The 19,111-nt window shown below is 43.9% G+C and overlaps 1 protein-coding gene across 4 annotated transcripts in view; it reads right to left on the bottom strand.

Moving 5' to 3' along the window:
- Positions 1-19,111, bottom strand: part of DVL1 (dishevelled segment polarity protein 1) — a 172,056-nt gene that overhangs the window by 10,740 nt on the left and 142,205 nt on the right. For 3 of the 4 annotated variants that reach the window (XM_066606812.1, XM_066606816.1, XM_066606815.1), the window contains 5 exons: positions 16,882-16,949; positions 14,658-14,807; positions 9,242-9,373; positions 6,474-6,641; positions 352-558 (listed from right to left, as the gene is read on the bottom strand). In XM_066606812.1, coding sequence (XP_066462909.1) covers positions 352-558; positions 6,474-6,641; positions 9,242-9,373; positions 14,658-14,807; positions 16,882-16,949 — 725 coding nt within the window. The remainder of the gene's footprint in view (positions 1-351; positions 559-6,473; positions 6,642-9,241; positions 9,374-14,657; positions 14,808-16,881; positions 16,950-19,111) is intronic. The other variant, XM_066606814.1, reaches the window with a different exon arrangement.

Below are 19,111 nucleotides of genomic sequence, written 5' to 3'. Positions count from 1 at the left end.
TATTCCAATCTGATCATAATGATCATTAAACTCGCCAAGCATGCCGCTTTCATGCCCGATGCATCTGCGTATGCAGTTACGGATGCACCACAGACTGCCCATGGTGACAATTCTCAATGTGAGTGATGTGTGGCTTCATCTGTCTATAGGAGGCAGTACTGATCCATTAGGAGTTCCATTAATTAATGATGAAAGTGGGTTCAAGTCACACTATGGATAATGCCAACAAATGGTTACACCATGTATGCTTATGGAATGCGAAAGTCGTGCATGCACAACAGAGACACAAAAAAAGCTTTAAGCACAGGCAACAAAAAGGAAAGGGGCACCGGAGAGGCCTTAAGGACTTACCTTCACTGTGCTGGCTTCCAGCACTGCCACTGCCATAGCTGAATCCTGGCTCTTGGTATGTTGAGGGGAAGCAAGGTGGTGCTAGAGGATACTGGTAGGGGTATCCCTGACCTATTGGCCAGGGAGCAGCTGACTGTGGGAGGGGAGCCAATGTGTCCTGATCAGATGCACCACTGGACCCATCATTAAGATTCAGTGCTGCCACATCTGATAAGCAAATACAAACCACTATCAGTTATTTCTGAAAAGTTTACAAGATCTCACATTATAATTGCGTGCTCTCGTTGACACACTGTGGTCACGACAAACATGGCCGCCAATCAATTCACAGTTGAAGCAAGAACTACGTTGTTGCACGCTGATATCACAATTTCTTGGTGAACTAATAGGCATGATTCTCATCAAGTCTGAGAACAAAAGGAATGCTATGTGCCATCAATCCTGATACTATAAATGGTCTTAGTGGTCATTGGGTCTCCAAATGATATTGGAGATATTGTGGTAACCACATCTATAGAAATAGAGGTGGGGGCTATGTTTTCAGAGGTGTAGGGTTTACTAATAGTTCCTAGATATTGTGTATGGTAAAGGGATAATGAGAACATCACAAGGGACTGCATGGCAGACCGGACACGATGCTGCTTTACATAGACCGTGGGTTCTTAACCTTATTCTACTCCAAAGTCATTGACTAAGCGGTTAGATTTGTATGACATATTAGTCGTCATCTGTTGCTTTGTAGCACTGGGATCCTGAGTAATGATAAGCAATAGAGATGAGCGAGTATACTCGCTAAGGACAATTGCTCGATCGAGCATTGTCCTTAGCGAGTACCTGCCCGCTCAGAAGAAAAGGTTCGGCTGCCGGCGCAGGTGAGAGGTGGGTTGCGACAGTCAGCAGGGGGGTGCGGGGGGGAGAGAGGGAGAGAGAGATCTCCCCGCTCTTCCCCGCTGCACCCGGTCTGCCGGCAGCAGCTGAACCTTTTCTTCCGAGCGGGCAGGTACTCGCTAAGGACAATGCTCGATAGAGTAATTGCCCTTTAGCGAGTATGCTCGCTCATCTCTAATAAGCAAACTTTTCAAAAGTTCAGTTTGGCCAGTTCGTTAAACTTTTGCAGAAAGTTTGGTTCAGTTTAATTTAGTTTGAACCGAACCAGAAGTTCGCCAAAACCCCTAAAACTGGTGTATAACACTGTCTAACAGCCATTAAAGACCTGTATGATACTCTGATAGTGTTACAGGCTTCTATGGCTCTTAGACAGTACAACTTGGGTAGAACTCTGCAAAAATGTCAGTTGCGGTTCGTGGCAAAATTCAACCTGAAACAGGGTTCTACTGGTTTGGTTCGAGCAAAACTAATCCTGGATTTAAAGGGAACCTATCATCAAGTATGAGCACCATAAACTAAATTATGGTGCTCATAGAACAGGTCCTGAGGAGTCAAGGGATGTGCTTTGCATACTTACCTTGTTCCCCCTTCCTTCACCAGTCACTTTTGTTAGTTGGCGTGTGAACAGTGCAGCAGACTTATCTTTTCAGGCTATGCATGCGCACCTCCATAGAGAACAGTGTGAGCATGCGCACAGCTTGCACAGATGGGTCCACTGCACTGTCTACACATTGACTTACATGGGTGCCAGCATGGGAAAGTGGACCCAGGCAAATATGAAAAGATCATCCCTGGATTCCTTGGGACCTGTCCTTTGAGCACCATAACTTAGTTTATGGTGCTCATAGGTGATGACAGGTTCCCTCTAAAAGAGTTTTGCCACCTAGAAGTGATAGTGCTGTATATTGCTAGTATATGCCATCACATGATCTGTAGAGGTCTGATTGCTGGTACTCACACTTCAGAATGAAGATTGTGGTGAGTCTGGTGGCCCCTTTAGTCAGCTGATCGATGGCGGTTCTGATAATAATGACCTATACTAAAGCTAGGCCATCATTATCATAGCCCTGGACAAGACTTTTGTATACTTTTCTTGTGTTGAAGTGGACTTTCTCTAAGAACGTCCGTTTCCTCCAACCTTCCAAACTTATGTTTAGGCTGTCTGTGTCTGACCCCAGGGTCTTCTGCAAATGCTCTCTCCTTGTGCACAAAAGTGTTGAATATGTCGTATTATACAGATGCAGCAAAGTGTGAGAACTTCCTGCAGCAACTTATCTTATCTTAAAAGGGTATTTCCATCTCAGGAATCCTATTCCCATGTGTTCTAAATATGAAAATAAAGCACTCACCCATTACATTCATATTTGGAAAATGTCCCGTTCTCCTGCCATGCATTGTTCTTCTTTCTAGTTGCATACAGCTTGATGCTAGGGGAACCGGCCATCTCCACTAAGAAGCAGCCATGGTCGGTGCTTGCACACTTGTAACTACCTATGTATCTTCTAATGGGTGGTTGGCATCTCAGGAGAACATGCGCACCAGCTCCCGGCCCAACCACAGGCCTTCTATGGAAAGAAGTAGAGCGCAGTGGTGGTTGGGCCGGGAGCTAGTGCGCATGCGCGTCTGAGATCCCAACAATCCAGAAGGAGATTACATAGGCAATTTCCAAGTGCACAATCACTGGCCATCCCCTCTCCATAGCGGAGATGATCAGTTTCCTGACAACAAGCTGCATACAACTAGAAGGAAGAATAAAACCTTTCAGGAGAATGGGGCATTTTCAAAATATTTATGTAATGGGCGAGCGCTACACTAGATCGGAATACCTCTTTGAGCTAGTGGAAAGCAATTGTTATCTTAACAGCACCATTGAAAAGCAGTTGGGCAACAACTATGGCACAGGAGTTTTTTCTTCATCAAGATAAACTTTGTTACATCTGTGCAAATAATGAATAAATCTTTAGTACTGATGTAGATGGTTATAGGATTTGATTGCAGTTTGTGTCCTACCAGCTTTTTAATTTATAAGGGCTGATCAGTGGTCACAGTGGTCATAAATCTCTGTATGAAAGAAGGATCCCGGCTGGTCACTATGACACAGGTTAAGAACCCAGATGTCCAGCGCATGGTAAGGTGGTGTTCATATGGACCAAAGACGACAAATTCTAATTAGTCCAGCTCTTCGTTACAAAGACAAATGACAATAACCAGGAACACAATGAGACGGGGAAATAGGCAAATAGACAAGCATGTAACAATGAGCATCCTTCTCTAGTGTCCCATTGCTGTGTAGACAAGAAATCAAGGATGTATGTGCAGTATCACACATTAAAGGGAGAAAGCCAACCTAACACTTAGCTCTTATTACTGGATGGAGTTTATAGTTACCATTCAATTCCTACATTACCTACCTAGAACTATGTAATCGATTTGGTTCACTAATGTGTGAAATGCAGTTTGTGCTCTCTTAGGGATCATATATGCAAATAAGGAAGATGGAACAATACCTCTGCAGCGCCACCTATTGGATGGCAGCTTTCCTGTAAATCAATGTTCGACCCTTCATACAGGTCTTTGCAACAATGATTGGCAATTAAAAACCAAGCCAGAATACATACACAGACAGCTGTTTCGGGGTTCTTGCCCCTCAGTGTGCAGTAGGATTCTGGCTTGGCTAGTGAGAGGCCCGTGACGCGAGTTGGGAGGGGTAACATCACTCCTTAAGGAGAGCACTAAGAAGGTGATTGAGGAGACTTATAAGGCCATGCATGCACATTCTAGGTGCTCTCCTTAAGGAGTGATGATACCTCTTCTGATTCACGTCACAGGCCTCTCACTAGCCAAGCCAGAAACCTGCTGCACACTGATGAGGAGCGAACCCCCCGAAACAGCTGTCTGTGTATGAATTCTGACTTGGTTTTAAATTCCCAATCATTGTTACAAAGACCTGTATAAAGGGTCGGACACTGATCTGCAGGAATGCTGCCATCCAATCGTTGGCGCTGCAGAGGTATTGTTTCCCAGAGGAGCATGCATGGCCTTATAAGTCTCATCACTCACCTTCTAGGTGCTTTCCTTAAGGAAAGGTGATACCCTCCTAACTCTTAGGGCTCAGGCATGGGGCTATACTATGGCTCATGGAGGCTGTATGGCTCCATGTACCTCCATATGGTGTCTCTGTGTGGTACTCTATTATAGGGATATTCTCCCCTAGAATACTTCCGAAATACAGCATGGCATCATTGCTATTCTGTGGGATTGCATACAAAAACCTCCCTATACCTCTATGGAAGCCTTATTAAGTCTCCATAAAACGTGGTGCTGTAATACGGCTATAAGCATAAGGCTTTAAGTTTCATTGCTTTCAATGGGAAAGCATCTTCATCTTCAACAAAAACTGACCCAAAAGGTCTACTTTTATCAATGACATTTTTTACCCAACAGAGATATGTTGCCATGAGAGCCATCGCTACTGATCAATGGTAGGAATGATCTGGGAATATTATCATCATCAGAGCAGCCTGTTTTTTAAAGGGGTTATTGCAGACAGCTCCGTACATTGCATAGTGGCCCAAGCTGGTACTGCAGGCTGAGTCCTATTGAAGTGAATCGTACTCAGCCCGCAGTACCAACCTAGGTCATTGACCAAAGTACAGAGCCGTCTGTTTTCTACAGCAAAGCAGCTAGAAGTGAGACAACCTCTTGAAGGGTGGAGGTAACTGGTTCGCAGCCTAAAAAGTACTATCTCGCCCTTGTTCTGTACTTTCTCTACTACTCATATAAGCAATCAGTAGTAGAGAAGGATAGAGTACAGTTACTGAGACCTTCAGGGCAGAATATTGCTTAATGCCAGTTTCACAGGAGCGTATTTCTGCGTCCGTAATATGGGCATGTGTCCAAAGCTGACTGTTGGGTAAACTGATCAGTACGGTCAACATCATAGTCCCTCCACAGTGAGGCCTGAACAATATTTTGCGGGTTTTTTTTTTTTTTTTAAGGCAATGCAAAGCATTTTTGATTGAAAAATTGTATCGCTTTTGTGAAATTGTGATTGTGATTTTTGTTTTCACACATATCTCCCATTGACTTCAATGGGAAACATTGCATCGCACTCGCATGCACATCCCACAAAAGCCAAGTGACGGTTTTTAAGGTCCCATTAGAAACAATGGGCGAGGCGTTCTGATGGAATGCCCATGCTGAATAAATCCATTCAAAATATTGGATTTCATATTCATGCCATGCAAAGTGCACAAAACTTGAGCAAGAATATTGTAAGTCTGAAGAAGTCTTAAGTGTTCAATTTCCCTGCAGTGCCACCACAGGAGAAATGAAGCATTACACAGGGTTCATCCAACTGTGTAATGAAAGGGTGTGCTGGGTCCTCCAGAACAAGATCTGCTATTTGTAACCTAGCCTTCATCTGGCAAATAGATGGACCCACTGTACTAATTTACAATTCCCTAGTAATGCATTTGAAAATGGGGTTTCTAAACTAGAAAATGCTTTAATTTTAATTATAAGGAATTCCAATCAATTCTACATTTTAAGTTCTTATATGTAAGTTTTTTTTAAAAATTGTTTTATTTAACTTTGCCAAAATAACGGCACAGGCTCAGAAATAATGATTCGTTATTTGGTGTAATAAGAGGGGCCTCTGTAAAATCAATAGGGTAGGAAGGGAAGGAGAGAAACGAAAAAAAAAAAGGGAGGGGGGTGGGGGGTGGATTGGCATCTTTTATGAAACTTCTAAACAGCTTCTCGATCCTTAGGTAATACCAGCCCAAATACTCCAGAGGCTTCTCAGTTTGGAGCATTACACCTTGTAGGAGATCCTCAAAAGTGCTATTTAGTTACCTGTAGTTTCATGTAAAGTTGTGGCAAAAATGTATATTTTTTGCATGGTGTGATAGTACATAATACATCTATTGAGCAATGGGACACTACGCCTCAGGGACTCCATTTCTATACTGTTAATAATCTGTGTGGACTGTTCAGTCGTTGGCAGTCATTACACCTACATGGTGGTCTATATCCTGTGACTCCGGTTGTTGCAAAACTACAACTTCTGTCCTGAGGCCGTTAGAGCATTTTGAGAGTGATAGTTTTACGACAGCTGGAATGCTAAAAGCTGATGTCCCCTCCTCTATCATAGCTCCTTTACGTTCAGCACTAATGCTTCCCCTCGCTAGTATATGAAATGGCCCAGATTTAGGGGTAGATTCGGTACTCACTACCACACAGGTCTCCAAATACATAGTAGCACTGTTCCGAGAAGGTGATCTTGTTAACCGTGTGTCTGAGGTAGCCGTGCTTCAACATACTGCTGGCGTATTTTCTAGCTTCTCGGCGCTCCTTGAAGCCTTCTACATGAGTGTACAACCAGTCTACAACATCAGCACCTGTGGAGATAACCAAACCAAATCAGACATTACATAGACTATAGGGGGAATACCATGCACTCATGTACCAGCATTGGATTATAATGCATCCGTTCAGATGGGCGATTTTCCGGCGCGTAAAATCGGACGGCCAGAGAAGATGGCACAGATGGTGCACCTTCCAGCCGCCCGCTTTTACATGTGGCCAAAAAGATAGGACTTGTCCTATTTTTTGCGGGAATATGCCGGCCGTTTTCATATACTCCTATTGGAGCCATCCGAAAAGGGAGGGAGTTGAGCAGCGCTCGCGTTGCTAAAGTTCCTCCCCTTGCCGGCAGCTCCCATAGGCTGGGGAGGGAAAGGGTGGGAATTTAACGTGGCAAGCGCTGCTAAAGTCCCCCCCCCCCCTTCTCTTGCCAGCAGCTCCCATAGGAGTATATGGGAGCTTCTATTGCCGCAATCAGCCAGCAAGGGGAGGGCGAGAGACTTTAGCAGGGCTAAATGAGCAATACGCATGAGCCTGAATGACCCTGATGTGCAGAGACAGGATTCTATTCTTACTACTACTTTACAATTCAAGGATACAAAAGCCCGCACACAGTGACAAGCAATCGCACATGTACAGCTGCCCGACCCAAAGGTAGAACGTGGAAAGTGATATGGGTATGTAACTGATACCCAGCAACCTTCAGCCTCCCTTCAGTTGGCCCAATCCTTATGGACTTTGGGTGTAATTACTACTAGTCACACTCATTTAACTCTTCATTGTGACGGCAGATTCCAAAGGGTATTCCTCATGTATAACCATATACCAATGTGTTACTTATCAGACCATCTAATACATATTACAGTGCTGGTCTCATCACAGGCAGCCTTTAAATATGAAACCTGCAATGGGGATCAGCTACCAAAACTTCTGGCAAATGGTGTTTTTGCAAGGAGAAGCAAACATCTCCCTTGCACCGGCTGCTGTATCCGAAATGAATGGCAATCCATATGCCACACCAACTCTCCACTCTGGCACATTGAAGTCCGACATGAGATGCCTTGGTACGGAATATGGTAAAGATCTGTCAAGATGGGAGAGTCCCTTTAAACCAGTTTCAGAGTGATGCAATACAGCCGCATATTTTGGTATGAATTCCAGCTTTAATAACCAAAGTGCTTCTATTGGACGTAACATTGATCTTCATAGGTTTTCCATGATGATCTAAGCTCTGTGCAGTACGATTGCACAGGGCCCAAGTTTTGCAGCCTTAAAGGTGTTTCTAGTTGTAAAGTTGTGATGACCTATGTGCAGGATAGGCCATCAATAGTAGATAGGCAGGAGTCTGCCCCCAGTGATCCCTGATTGATGATCAACTGTTTGCTGGGCCGATGTGCTCATGCATTGAGACGATTTCTACAGGAAGCAGACAGCTCCGTTCCCACTGCAGTGGCCAGGCTTGGTACTGCAGGCCAATTTTCCATTGAAGTGAATGGGAATGTCGCCTGTAATACGAAGCTTGACCACCATTTTCGGAATGGAGCTATCTACTTCCTGCAGAATTCTGCTCAGTTCGTAAATACACTAGCCCGGCAAACAGCTGATCAGCAAGGATCCCTAGCGGTACACCACCATTGATGGCCTACCCCGAGGATGGGCCAGAGGTAGTTTACAATTGGACAACCCTAGACTGACCAGCATGCAAGGCATATATTATGATTTAGACATCTATATTGATGAAAATGCTTTTCTATATAAAATAATTTTACCCCTTTTGCAAATACCATTCCTGTGCTCTGAACCACAACAAACCGCTCAGCAATTATTCAGTATGAAGACTGATACACTGTGCTATGTCTAATGCAGGGTCAAAAGAGATAAGGCAGAACACAACTGTTTAAAGAACACCAAAGAGAAGTCACGTTCCCCCTTCTGGCCCTGCATTAGACAATGTATGAGCTATTCCTGGAGTGTTCCTATATAGGGACCGTGCACATAGGCTGGAATATTCTGCAACAGCATTGCGGAATACGCCCTCCGGTGGAATAGTCAGCCCCCAAATCCGCACTGCTAACATGCAGAATCCGGCTGGCAATTCCGCATCAAAATCTGCAGTCAGCGGTACGGATTTTGGTGTGGAATTCAGGGACGGCAGATTACACAACGCTGTTGCAGAATATTCCATCCTGTGTGAAAGCTCCCTTAAAGGGCTATCCTAGAAGATATCATTCATTGCAGTGAGGGATGTTAATCACACAGCTTATTCTGCAATATTTATTATTTAACCCTTTCCAATCCAATGTCTGACGTCTAAAGACATTATGATTTAAGGATGCACAGCTCCGATGTTGGAAGACGGACGTCGGGGTTCTCTTACTGTATATTGGCAGCCTCTCTGATATCGGAGCCTATCCAACGTGTCACCTCATGCAGTACTGGCTTTAGCCAGCAGATAGCGCCATTGTATAACAGCAGAAAAAGAGTAAGCCCCCTAGGAAAACCAGGATACAAATTGGATTGTAAAGGGTTAAGTTTACTCTTCCGTATATCTTGCATGATGCAATGCCCTGGCATACTGAGGAGCTGGGCTACACAATAGTACTATGAGGTTGTTACAGAACGGTCTTCCACGTACCAATGACCGCATTGGATATTGTAATCTTTAACCACATTCGGTCTCGGATTTCCAGGCCTGAATCTGGCAGTTGCATTACTTTCACTATAGTCGCCATGTCGCTCTTCACAGATAACGAAGACTCTTCCAGTTCTGGAATAAAATAAGGTAAAAAGTATTAATTCAGGCATCTTCAATACTTTGTAATAAGGGTAATTAATGTGAATCTGTAGTCCAAAGAGAAATGTGCGCAAATCTGGGACCACCAAAACCCAAGATACAAATAACGTTATATGGATCAAATATAGAAAACACGTGATACTGTAGCTGCATAATAGTAATGTTGTTGGAGAGGAGTAACCTTCTGCGCCATAACTGCTGGTTGGCTATATGTGATAATCCGTTATGCCACGCTCTGCCCTACTACCTCAGAATTGGGGCAAATTCACACCTGCGTTAGGCTCAGTTTGGGGGTTTCTGTCTCTCTGTTCTATTTTTGAGCAGAAAAACGGAAATCAAACGTTAAAAAAATGTGTTTTTTTTCTATTTGATTTCAACGAGGTTTCAGAAAATTTTCAAAAATCAATTCCGTTTCTGTCTTTTTGGATGGAAAAATGACGCTACAGACTGCGCTATTTATCTGTTAGAAAAAAATGGAAACCTAACAGAACGGAAAACAACGTAAACCTTTCTTTTTGCTTTCCATTGTTTTGAAATCTCATTGAAATCAAAGAGGGAAAAAACCCCCAGAAAAATGCAGTCGTGCCATTCCGGCCTTAGGCCCCCTTCATACAAGCGCATGCGTATTTGCTGCACGCCTGAGCACTGCGCATTTGCACAATATTTAATGCTTTTTTGCACGTGCATTGGCGTATTTTACTGTAGCTTTTGTGCTCCCGCAAGGCATGTTCATTTGCATGCAGGAAAATAGAGCGTGCTACGTTTTGTTTTTGTTTTGCCCCGGAAAAATACGCACATATGAACAAACCCATTGAAATGAATGCGTTGTATTCTCTGCATATTGCGCACGCAAATACGCCCCTGTGAAGGAGTGCCAGTGTACGCGAATGTTTCTCTGCCACAAAAGACAAGTGGAGCTCTGCTTATTCACAGCCAGCACATGGACTTGTCATATCGTTTGAAGCCTCACCTGCGTTTTGCGACGGAGAAAGCTACGTGTATTGACACCCTTGGACAAACAGTGGAAAAATCCTGCAAATATATGAAGATAAATCTGCATTTTAGGCTGGATTCAGACGACTGTATATCAGCTCGGTTTTTACGCCGAGCCGATATACGGTGTCCTCATCTGCAGGAGGGGGAGGATGGAAGAGCCAGGAGCAGGAACTGAGCTCCCGCCCCCTCTCTGCCTCCTCTCTGTCCCCTATCCCCCCTATGTACTATTTGCAATGAAAGGAGGTGGGACAGGGGTGGGGCTAGGTTGCCCGAATTAGCTTTCACCCCCGTCCCGCCTCTTCCCATTGCAAATAGTGCAGAGGGGCGGAGAGGAGGCAGAGACGGGGCGGGAGCTCAGACCAGTGCTCCTGGCTCTTCCATCCTCCCCCTCCTGCAGATAAGGACACCGTATATCGGCTCGGCGTGAAAACCGAGCCGATATACGTTCGTGTGAATCCAGCCTTAGGTTTAGTGGTCCTTTAAACAACCCTGAATTATGAAAGGTCTGCAAAACCCAAAGACCCTATAGAAAGCGTAATAAGTGCTTGTCTGCGGACAGATAGGGTTTGCATCAAAAGTTAATTACGGTATTTATGACAACTTGGTGTTGAAAGAACGTCAATTAAATTAATTAGTCCATCAGTAATTCATTTGACATGAAGTATGATGATTATTAAAAAAAATCACGAAGGACCCATCTTTCTGGATTAGAGCCCCCTTTAATAAACCTACATTTCTATCATTGTATCCATGCGAAACAGGAAACACCGGGTACGAGTTGTGTTGGAGAGGCTCGGGCGAAACTTGCATCAGACTGACTTACACGGACACAACGCATAGACATGCAATAACATGTCCTATTAAAAAAAATGTAGTTTTTTGTATAGCACCAACTTATTCCGCAGTGCTTTCAGGTAATTTATTTATTACCCCCTCACCACGCTGAGTACTCATTTTACCGACCTCAGAAGGATGGAAGGCTAAGTCAACCTTGGGCCGGCTACCGGAGCCATGCAGGGATTGAACCCGCAACCTTCAGGTCATGAGCGAGAGCTTAGGACTGCATTTCTGCTGCCTAAACACTCTGATACGGGCAGGAAGAGGACATGCGATTAGTTTTTTTTTTCACCTTGACCATCGATCCACATGAAAAAACATCAATCTGCATTGTCCCACAGGCTATAATGGGTTGTGCATTACCCATGAAGTAACACGGACAGCACACGGCCCCCAATCCGCTCCCAATCCGCTAGTGTGCCGGAAGCCTCAGGTTTACTAAATGATCCTTATAGCCATGTCTGCTGAGTAAAAATAAAAAAAACAAAACATTTTTGTGCTGCTGAAGAGAACCTACAAGTATTTTATATACATGAAGGTGGAGTTTTCTTCGAAGGGGGTTGTTTAATAAAAAAAAAACAATTTATGGGAATGTGTTTCTACGGTACTAGTTTCAATTTTGTGCTAAAGTCTTCTCTGACCACAGATGCCATGATCCTCACGGGTCGCTGATTTTTAGGTCTGCTGCTCATGGAAACATGAAACCTGTATGGTCAACGTGACCCCAAAAAAAAGCATTTATCGTTAAAGTGACAAAAGTTATTAGCTAAATCTCAAGCAGACAATACCCAGTAAAGGTCAACCATGTCACCAGACATAAGAAAACAGATCATAGTTACAAATGTGGCCTTTGAACACGAAAGATGATACAGCGTTGCCTCCCTCTCTAACTTCAAAAACCGGGACTGTAGACCCTGAACAATGAAAAAAGATGTCTTCTGCTGAGGTGAAAAGGCAAACCGAAGGAATCTGTCATCTGACTCCCAATCAGCAATTATCTGAGACGGTAAAAAGAGTGGAAATGCCTCAGTGCACCCAGAACGCCTCCGTCAGGTCAATAAACTCTAAAGCAAGGCCGCATAGTGTATTTGAGGCGCGCTTGGTAAAGGTGAAGTTTTCAACACAACTAAGGCCAATGAAATCAATCGGTTCTTCTTTCTACTTATTGCACGCGCAAATATGCACACAAATACGCCCATGTAATGGTGGGTTAACAAACATTTTATAAAACTGACCCACATTGGTCACCCAATGTAACATTGCTCTCCTTTTAGCACCCAGATGTCTCTGAACCGGGGGCGTAACTATAGGGGATGTGGTTGCACCTGGGCCCAGGAGCCTAATGGGACCCATAAGGCCTCTCTTTTTCATATAGGGAGCCCAGTACCATGAATAAAGCATTATAGTTGGGGGGCCCTGTTACAGGTTTAGCATTGAGGCCACGAATCTTCAAGTTATGCCTTTGGGTATGGGTACAGATGAAGGGGGTGGGTGGCGGGCCCAGCTGAACTTTTGCACCCGGGTCCCTGAGCCTTTAGTTACGCCCCTGCTCTGAACACTATTTTTTAGGTTGTTAGGACAAGCTACCCTTCCCCATCACCCCCTTCTAAGAGGAAGCAGAAGTTGTCAAAATCACAACCTCTCATTTGGTGCAGCCACCATTAATCTCATTGATGTCCACTCACTTTAGCATTTGGCCTTTTACAGGAATAACACTTCCAAAAAAATCAAGCGTGTGTGCAGACCCCTAAGTGGTAGAAGGAAAGCAAAGGTGCTTCAAGTTACCCACGTGGGTTCATTTACTAAAGTTCCATTGTGTTTTCCAATTGTTATTTTGAAGAACTCCATGATATATCTGTGAACACAAGGATTTCCTCGCCAATTTTAGGAATATAAATTACAAAGTACACAAATTTGCCAAAAGTCATGGGATAGCAGTATGTAAATTGATTATGAAGTAGCGTTTCCTCGGGTGATGGTTTGGGAAGAACCACACCTGTATAAGTTATGAGGTGTTATCTTGTGACTGAGGATGAACACTGACCAGCGTTCTCGTGGCAAGGCTGATGGTAGGCTTTGTGTGTGGTGCAGACCCCATGAAGCCATGGACCCCACTTATCAACAAGACACTACGCAGGCTGGCGGTGGTTCCATACTGCTGTGGGGTGTGTTCTCATGGCATAGGTTGGGTCTACTAGTCCACCTAAACACACCAGTAACCAATGCCCGCTACGTTTTACTGCATAATGATTATTTTCAGCCCTTTATAGACTTCCTGTATCCCCACAATGATGGGATATTTCAGTAGGATAATGCACCATGCCATAAAGACCAAGTTGGCCAGAATTGGTTTGAGGAGCATTCATACAAATGGTGTGGTTTGCATGTTCACCCAATATGAGCATTTATGGGATATAGTGGAAAGGTCCATTCCCACCCCAAAATCCTTCACCTACAAATACCATGGAGCTGTGACTATCCAGCCAGCTTGGCTCAACATCTCTTCAGACATCTTCCGTCCACTTATGGAATCGATGCCACGTTAACCTGCTGCACTTTGCCAAGCTAGAGGGGATCCTACATGACATTAGTTCCCATCTATCCCATGATTTTTGGCATGTCAATCTATATGGGATAAATCTACTAACCTGGCCATATTATGCATCTATGACGCACTACAAAATGGAAAAGCAAAGAGGGAAAAGGACTAGCCACTAGCAGAAATACAAAATTGACAGTAGGTTGGTGTAAATAAAATAGCCTGATTTGCATTCATGGTCTCTTGGCACATGTACACCTCTGGCCTTCTTAGAGCAGAACTGGACCAGAGATGATAGAGTAACGGCATCCATAGGCAGGAAAGCATCTAACCAACAGCGAAGGTCAGTGAGATACCTTCTCAGACCCCATGAAAGCATCAATTTATTGTAAATGGATGGATCCTGCTCATTGCATTGAGGTTGTGGAATCTACTTGTGTTCTATGGAGTATTGTCAATAGTTAGAAATGTGTCTTTATAGAGGCTGAAGTCTTGTAAAACTGGACTAGTTTAAATGATGGTTAGCTTTAAAAGACTGAATGTGGAACAGTTTGGTAACTTTTGGTAAATCAGGCCCTCCACCAACCTCAGACAGTCTGAGAAACTATTAATCCCATCATGACTGAGCATGTTTGGTTTTGTAGTTCCTATGGAGGACATAGTAAAGAGTTGGCCACCGCTGCTCTACACCATCCAGTTAACCTCTAATCTACTTTAAAGCAGCATTATTTGTTAGATGATCTACTTGGAAGTGGCAAGCAGGAGGTGGGATAACAAGCACTTCCTTCTGCTTGGCTGGTTAGCAGGATTGTGGGTTTGGGTTACACTGCTGCCCCAGAGCAGGATGAGTCCTGCACACATTGCGGGGGCTGCAGTGTGACTTACTTTCCGACTCAGGTATAGAGCTTGTTAATGAGGAGCTGGTGCATGTGATGATACTCATGGAGGGGCTCATACCGTAACGGGGGTATGTTCCCGTCAGGGCTGAGGTATGAGTGATCCAGGCAGCCGGGTCTATCGGTCTCACTGGCTCCGCTACAAATAGGACATGGAAGAAAAAGAAGAAAAAGTTAGTGCGATGCAAGGAAAATAGGACATAATATGGTATGGTATATATATGATAGTAACATCAGCCTGCATTTGTCCAACCAGTTCTGTTTTTTTAGGTATACAGAGTCATTTCCAGTTACTACAAATTAATTAAACTCCTCATCACAATTCTCTTTGAAGAACTGAGTATATTGATGTGCAATCTCAAGAACTTCTTTGTGTTTGCTTGATAGAACTTCTTATCTGTTGTAAGTTGCAGCCTGCTAATATTACACATACCGATAGATTTTGCTTGGCAGCTCAAGAATCTAAAGGAGGCTGATTTTTGTTGCAGAATAGAAGACTTTTTAGAGTAGCTAAAATAAGTTGTGATCTTCAGAGAGCGAGAATTTATAAGCTTATCTACATTTTCGCAAAAAAAATAAAAAATCTTAGTGCATCGACTGTAAAATGAAGCAATTTTGTGATAGGCAATGATTACAATGTCCTACCCATTTGTGCCCTATGCAGACAGATTTTAAAATCCTTTGTGTAGTCGGATCCTGGGGTCATACTCCTTTACATCTGTCCCCTTCCTCTTGCTAATACTAATTTCCTAGGTTAGCAAGAAGTAGGGGGTGGAATAGGACTGTAAGATCAGACCACAGAGAGTTGTAGTCTGTCGCCTTGGAAACCAAATGCTTCTGCAAAGCACAAAACAGCAGGAAATTCTTAATTATAGAGCTGCTTCCTTTTTCATTTTCAATACACTGGAGTAATAAAAATAAAGGTGGTTGCAAAGTTATATGTAGCCTATAAAATAGGATAGCACATCTGATGGTAAGGAAGGGTCAAATAACAGACCATATGGTCCTAATTAGAGATGAGCGAGTATACTCGCTGGGCACATTACTCGAGCGAGTAGTGCCTTAGCCGAGTATCTCCCCGCTCGTCTCTAAAGATTCAGGAGCCGGCGCGGGTGACAGGTGAGTTGCGGCGGGGAGCGGGGATGAGCGGGGGGAGAGAGGGAGAGGGATCTTCCCTCCGTTCCTCCCCGCTCTCCCCCGCCGCTCCCCACCGGCCCCCGAATCTTTAGAGACGAGCGGGAAGATACTCGGCTAAGGCACTACTCGCTCGGGTAATGTGCCTTAGCGAGTATACTTGCTCATCTCCAGTCCTAATATATACAGTAAAATAGTCCCCTAAGTGTAAGTTCACACGTAGCAGAAAACCGGCACCAAAATCCACAGCAAATTCTGCATCAAAGTCAGCACCGTTGGTGCGGATTTTTCTAGGGAATTTGCCAAGGACCCTCTGCAGATTTTATCCCTTCAATCTTCAATTGGAAGGGTGAAACCTGCTGTGGATCCTCAGCAAAAAAAGGTGTCAAAATCCACACCAAATGCTACCGATTTGGAAGGGGATTTCGGTGAAGATCTGCACCAAAATCTGGAGTGCAAAATAGGCTTTGGATTTTGGTGTGGATCTGCACAATATTATTTTTTTAAAAAACACAAATTTTTGATACAGTTTATTGAGCAAAAATCAGAAGTGAACTCAAAAGGAAAGGGAAATATAAAGGAAGGACTTGGTCTAGATGCATACTAGTTGTAAGTGCGAGTTACACCCAAGAAGCTTGGGTGGAACTCATTTCGCTGTCCAATATTCACAGATACGGCACATTGACATGTATTGATATATGTCCTATTTCTCATCAGTGAAATGGACAGGTATAGAGCAAACCATACCAAACGTCTATGCGCATAGCCTCAAAGGCCTATAATGGAGCAGTGTGCTGTGCATGCATTAACAAACATGGTAGTATGCCGGAGGCTTTATCCTTCTTCCGGTTGGATCCACGTCTGGCTTTGGCTTAAAAACTGCAGAGGCAATTTTCCAAAAATGCTATGTGTGAAATCATCCCAAATGCCAGAAACCACATCAGTAATTGGGTGGATTACTTAATTATAATCCATACAGGCTGTTCTGAAAGTAGAAAACACCCAAAGGCCAATGCCTCTGATGTAAGATCTGATGGATGGCTATGGAAAGGAAGCATTAACTTACAAACATTGCTTACCTCTTGGAATGGTGAAGTAGCTCCTTGGAGTGGGATCCCAACATTTTGCCACAGTAAGGCTAATTGGCCTAGAAAAACACAAGACCCTTCATGAGACATATTCTATGGAACCATGGACAGTCTCTGTACCTCCAAGCGCTGCCTATGTATGGCGTCATATTATGCGGATATTGTCTATAACATAACATTGCATAGACCAGGGATGCACAACCTTTTCTGGTTTGAGGGTCACAGTGTCAGATTAAACCTATCCCAAAGACCACAATAAGACCTAAAGAGGTAGTAGGTTCTGAGATACAGTACTATGCAAAGTTTTACGTCGGTGTGAAAAAATGCTGCAAAGTAAGAATGCAAACTGAAAAAAACAGATACGTTTTTTCCCCATTGATTTCAATGGGGTTTCAAAAAAATGAAAAGCAGACCGGAAGACATTTGTTTGCATCCATTGCGTCAGGTTTCCGTTATTTTGGATGGAAATATAGCCCAGTCTGCAGCATTATTTTTCTGTCCAAAAAACGTAAACCTGATGTAATGGAAGCAAACGGAAGCCTTTCTGTTTTTTTTGAAACCCCATTGAAATTAATGGGAAAAAAAATGGAAAAACTTTTTATTTCAGTTTCTTTTTTCCAAAAACAGAGCAGAGAGATGGAAACCCTGAACTGACCCTAACGCAGGTGTGAAAGCAGCCTAATTTATGTGCACACACAAATACTTGGCCCACAACACAAAAAAGTAGGGTTACTGCCCGGATCATTTCTGTTGCCATCTTAGTGTAGTCCCCTAATGAGTCTTTTGTTTCTTATACTGATGAAATGCATTTATTTATTGAGTAACCCTTACCCCGGGACATTTATTAAGTGACGTTTAGGCTGGATTCAGACGAACGTATATCGGCTGGGTTTTCACGCCCAGCCGATATACGTCGTCTCTCTCTGCAGGGGGGGGAGCCTGGAAGAGCCAGGAGCAGTGCTCTGAGCTCCCGCCCCCTCTCTGCCTCCTCTCCGCCCCTCTGCACTATCTGCAATGGGGAGAGGTGGGACGGGGCTAATTCTCGGAACTTAGCCCCACCCATGTCCCACCTCCTTTCATTGCAAATAGTGCAGAGGGGCGGAGAGGGGCTGGAGAGGAGGCAGAGAGGGGGCAGGAGCTCAGTTCCAGCTTCTGGCTCTTCCATCCTCCCCTCCCCCCCCCCCCCCCCCCTGCCTTGAGGACACCGTATATCGGCTCGGCGTGAAAACCTATTGAAAACCGAGCCGATATACGGTCGTCTGAATCCACCCTTACCCTGTCACTCATTCCATTTTTGTATGTGTATCTTGGTGGTGATTATACTTTGGGATAGTTTATCTAGATCCCCATTACCTTACTCATTCATTGAAATGATATGCCATAGATTTCATTTATAGAAGAGGGGTCCATTTCTCTGCCATTCACACTCCAGATAGGAGACCGTGCATTCGTGTGGCTATCTCAATTGGAGTTTGTCAGTTGCTGAAACAGAAGACTGTTTTACAGCTCCCATGAAACTGCAGTGAAGGTAGCCGCACTTGTGAATAGCCATTCTTCACCTCCTCTACTCCTTTCTGAAGTGTCATATACAGATAGGAGAGACCCTCATTCTGCCAATGTATGGGGGTCCCAGAGATGGCCACAGAGTCTACTGTTAGTATTTATCCCTCCATGCTGCCAGGCTATGCACCCCTCCACTTCTTTCTGACATAGAAAATACATGTGACAAGAACGTCCAGTTGATTGGGGGCTACAGAGAATGGCACATGTGGCGTCCTGGCCACAGCTTGTGCATCCCTGGTACAAAGCATACTACAATTTGGCTACATATGAAATCTGAGACTTACAGCTAACAGTAGAAGTCCATAAACTTCTATGGTTACTGTAATATGGCTTTATAGTCCCAAGAAGTTGTACAGAGTCATACAGATGTTGTACAGCATTATTCCTTGACCTATAGGCCATCTATCTAGTAGATATCCAATAGCAAATGGTATTACTACCGCAGACATTATAATTTCCATTGGGACCTGGCTGACTATTAGTAAAGGGCGGTCTTTGGAGAAGACAACGATTTTTCCCAACTGATTTTTCTGTACAGAGATAAGTGATACCAGAGATGCGTGACAGCCACTTATCTCCCCTGCTCCACTGAAATAAACTGAATAATGAATGAATGCTAATGGAGAAATAGGGGATGATATACAATATTTTCAGTAGT

This window comes from Eleutherodactylus coqui, chromosome 6 (assembly GCF_035609145.1).
Source record: "Eleutherodactylus coqui strain aEleCoq1 chromosome 6, aEleCoq1.hap1, whole genome shotgun sequence".
Taxonomy (NCBI): domain Eukaryota; kingdom Metazoa; phylum Chordata; class Amphibia; order Anura; family Eleutherodactylidae; genus Eleutherodactylus; species Eleutherodactylus coqui.
The sequence above is the reverse complement of the archived record's forward strand: the minus strand, read 5'-3'. Positions and strand labels throughout refer to the sequence as shown.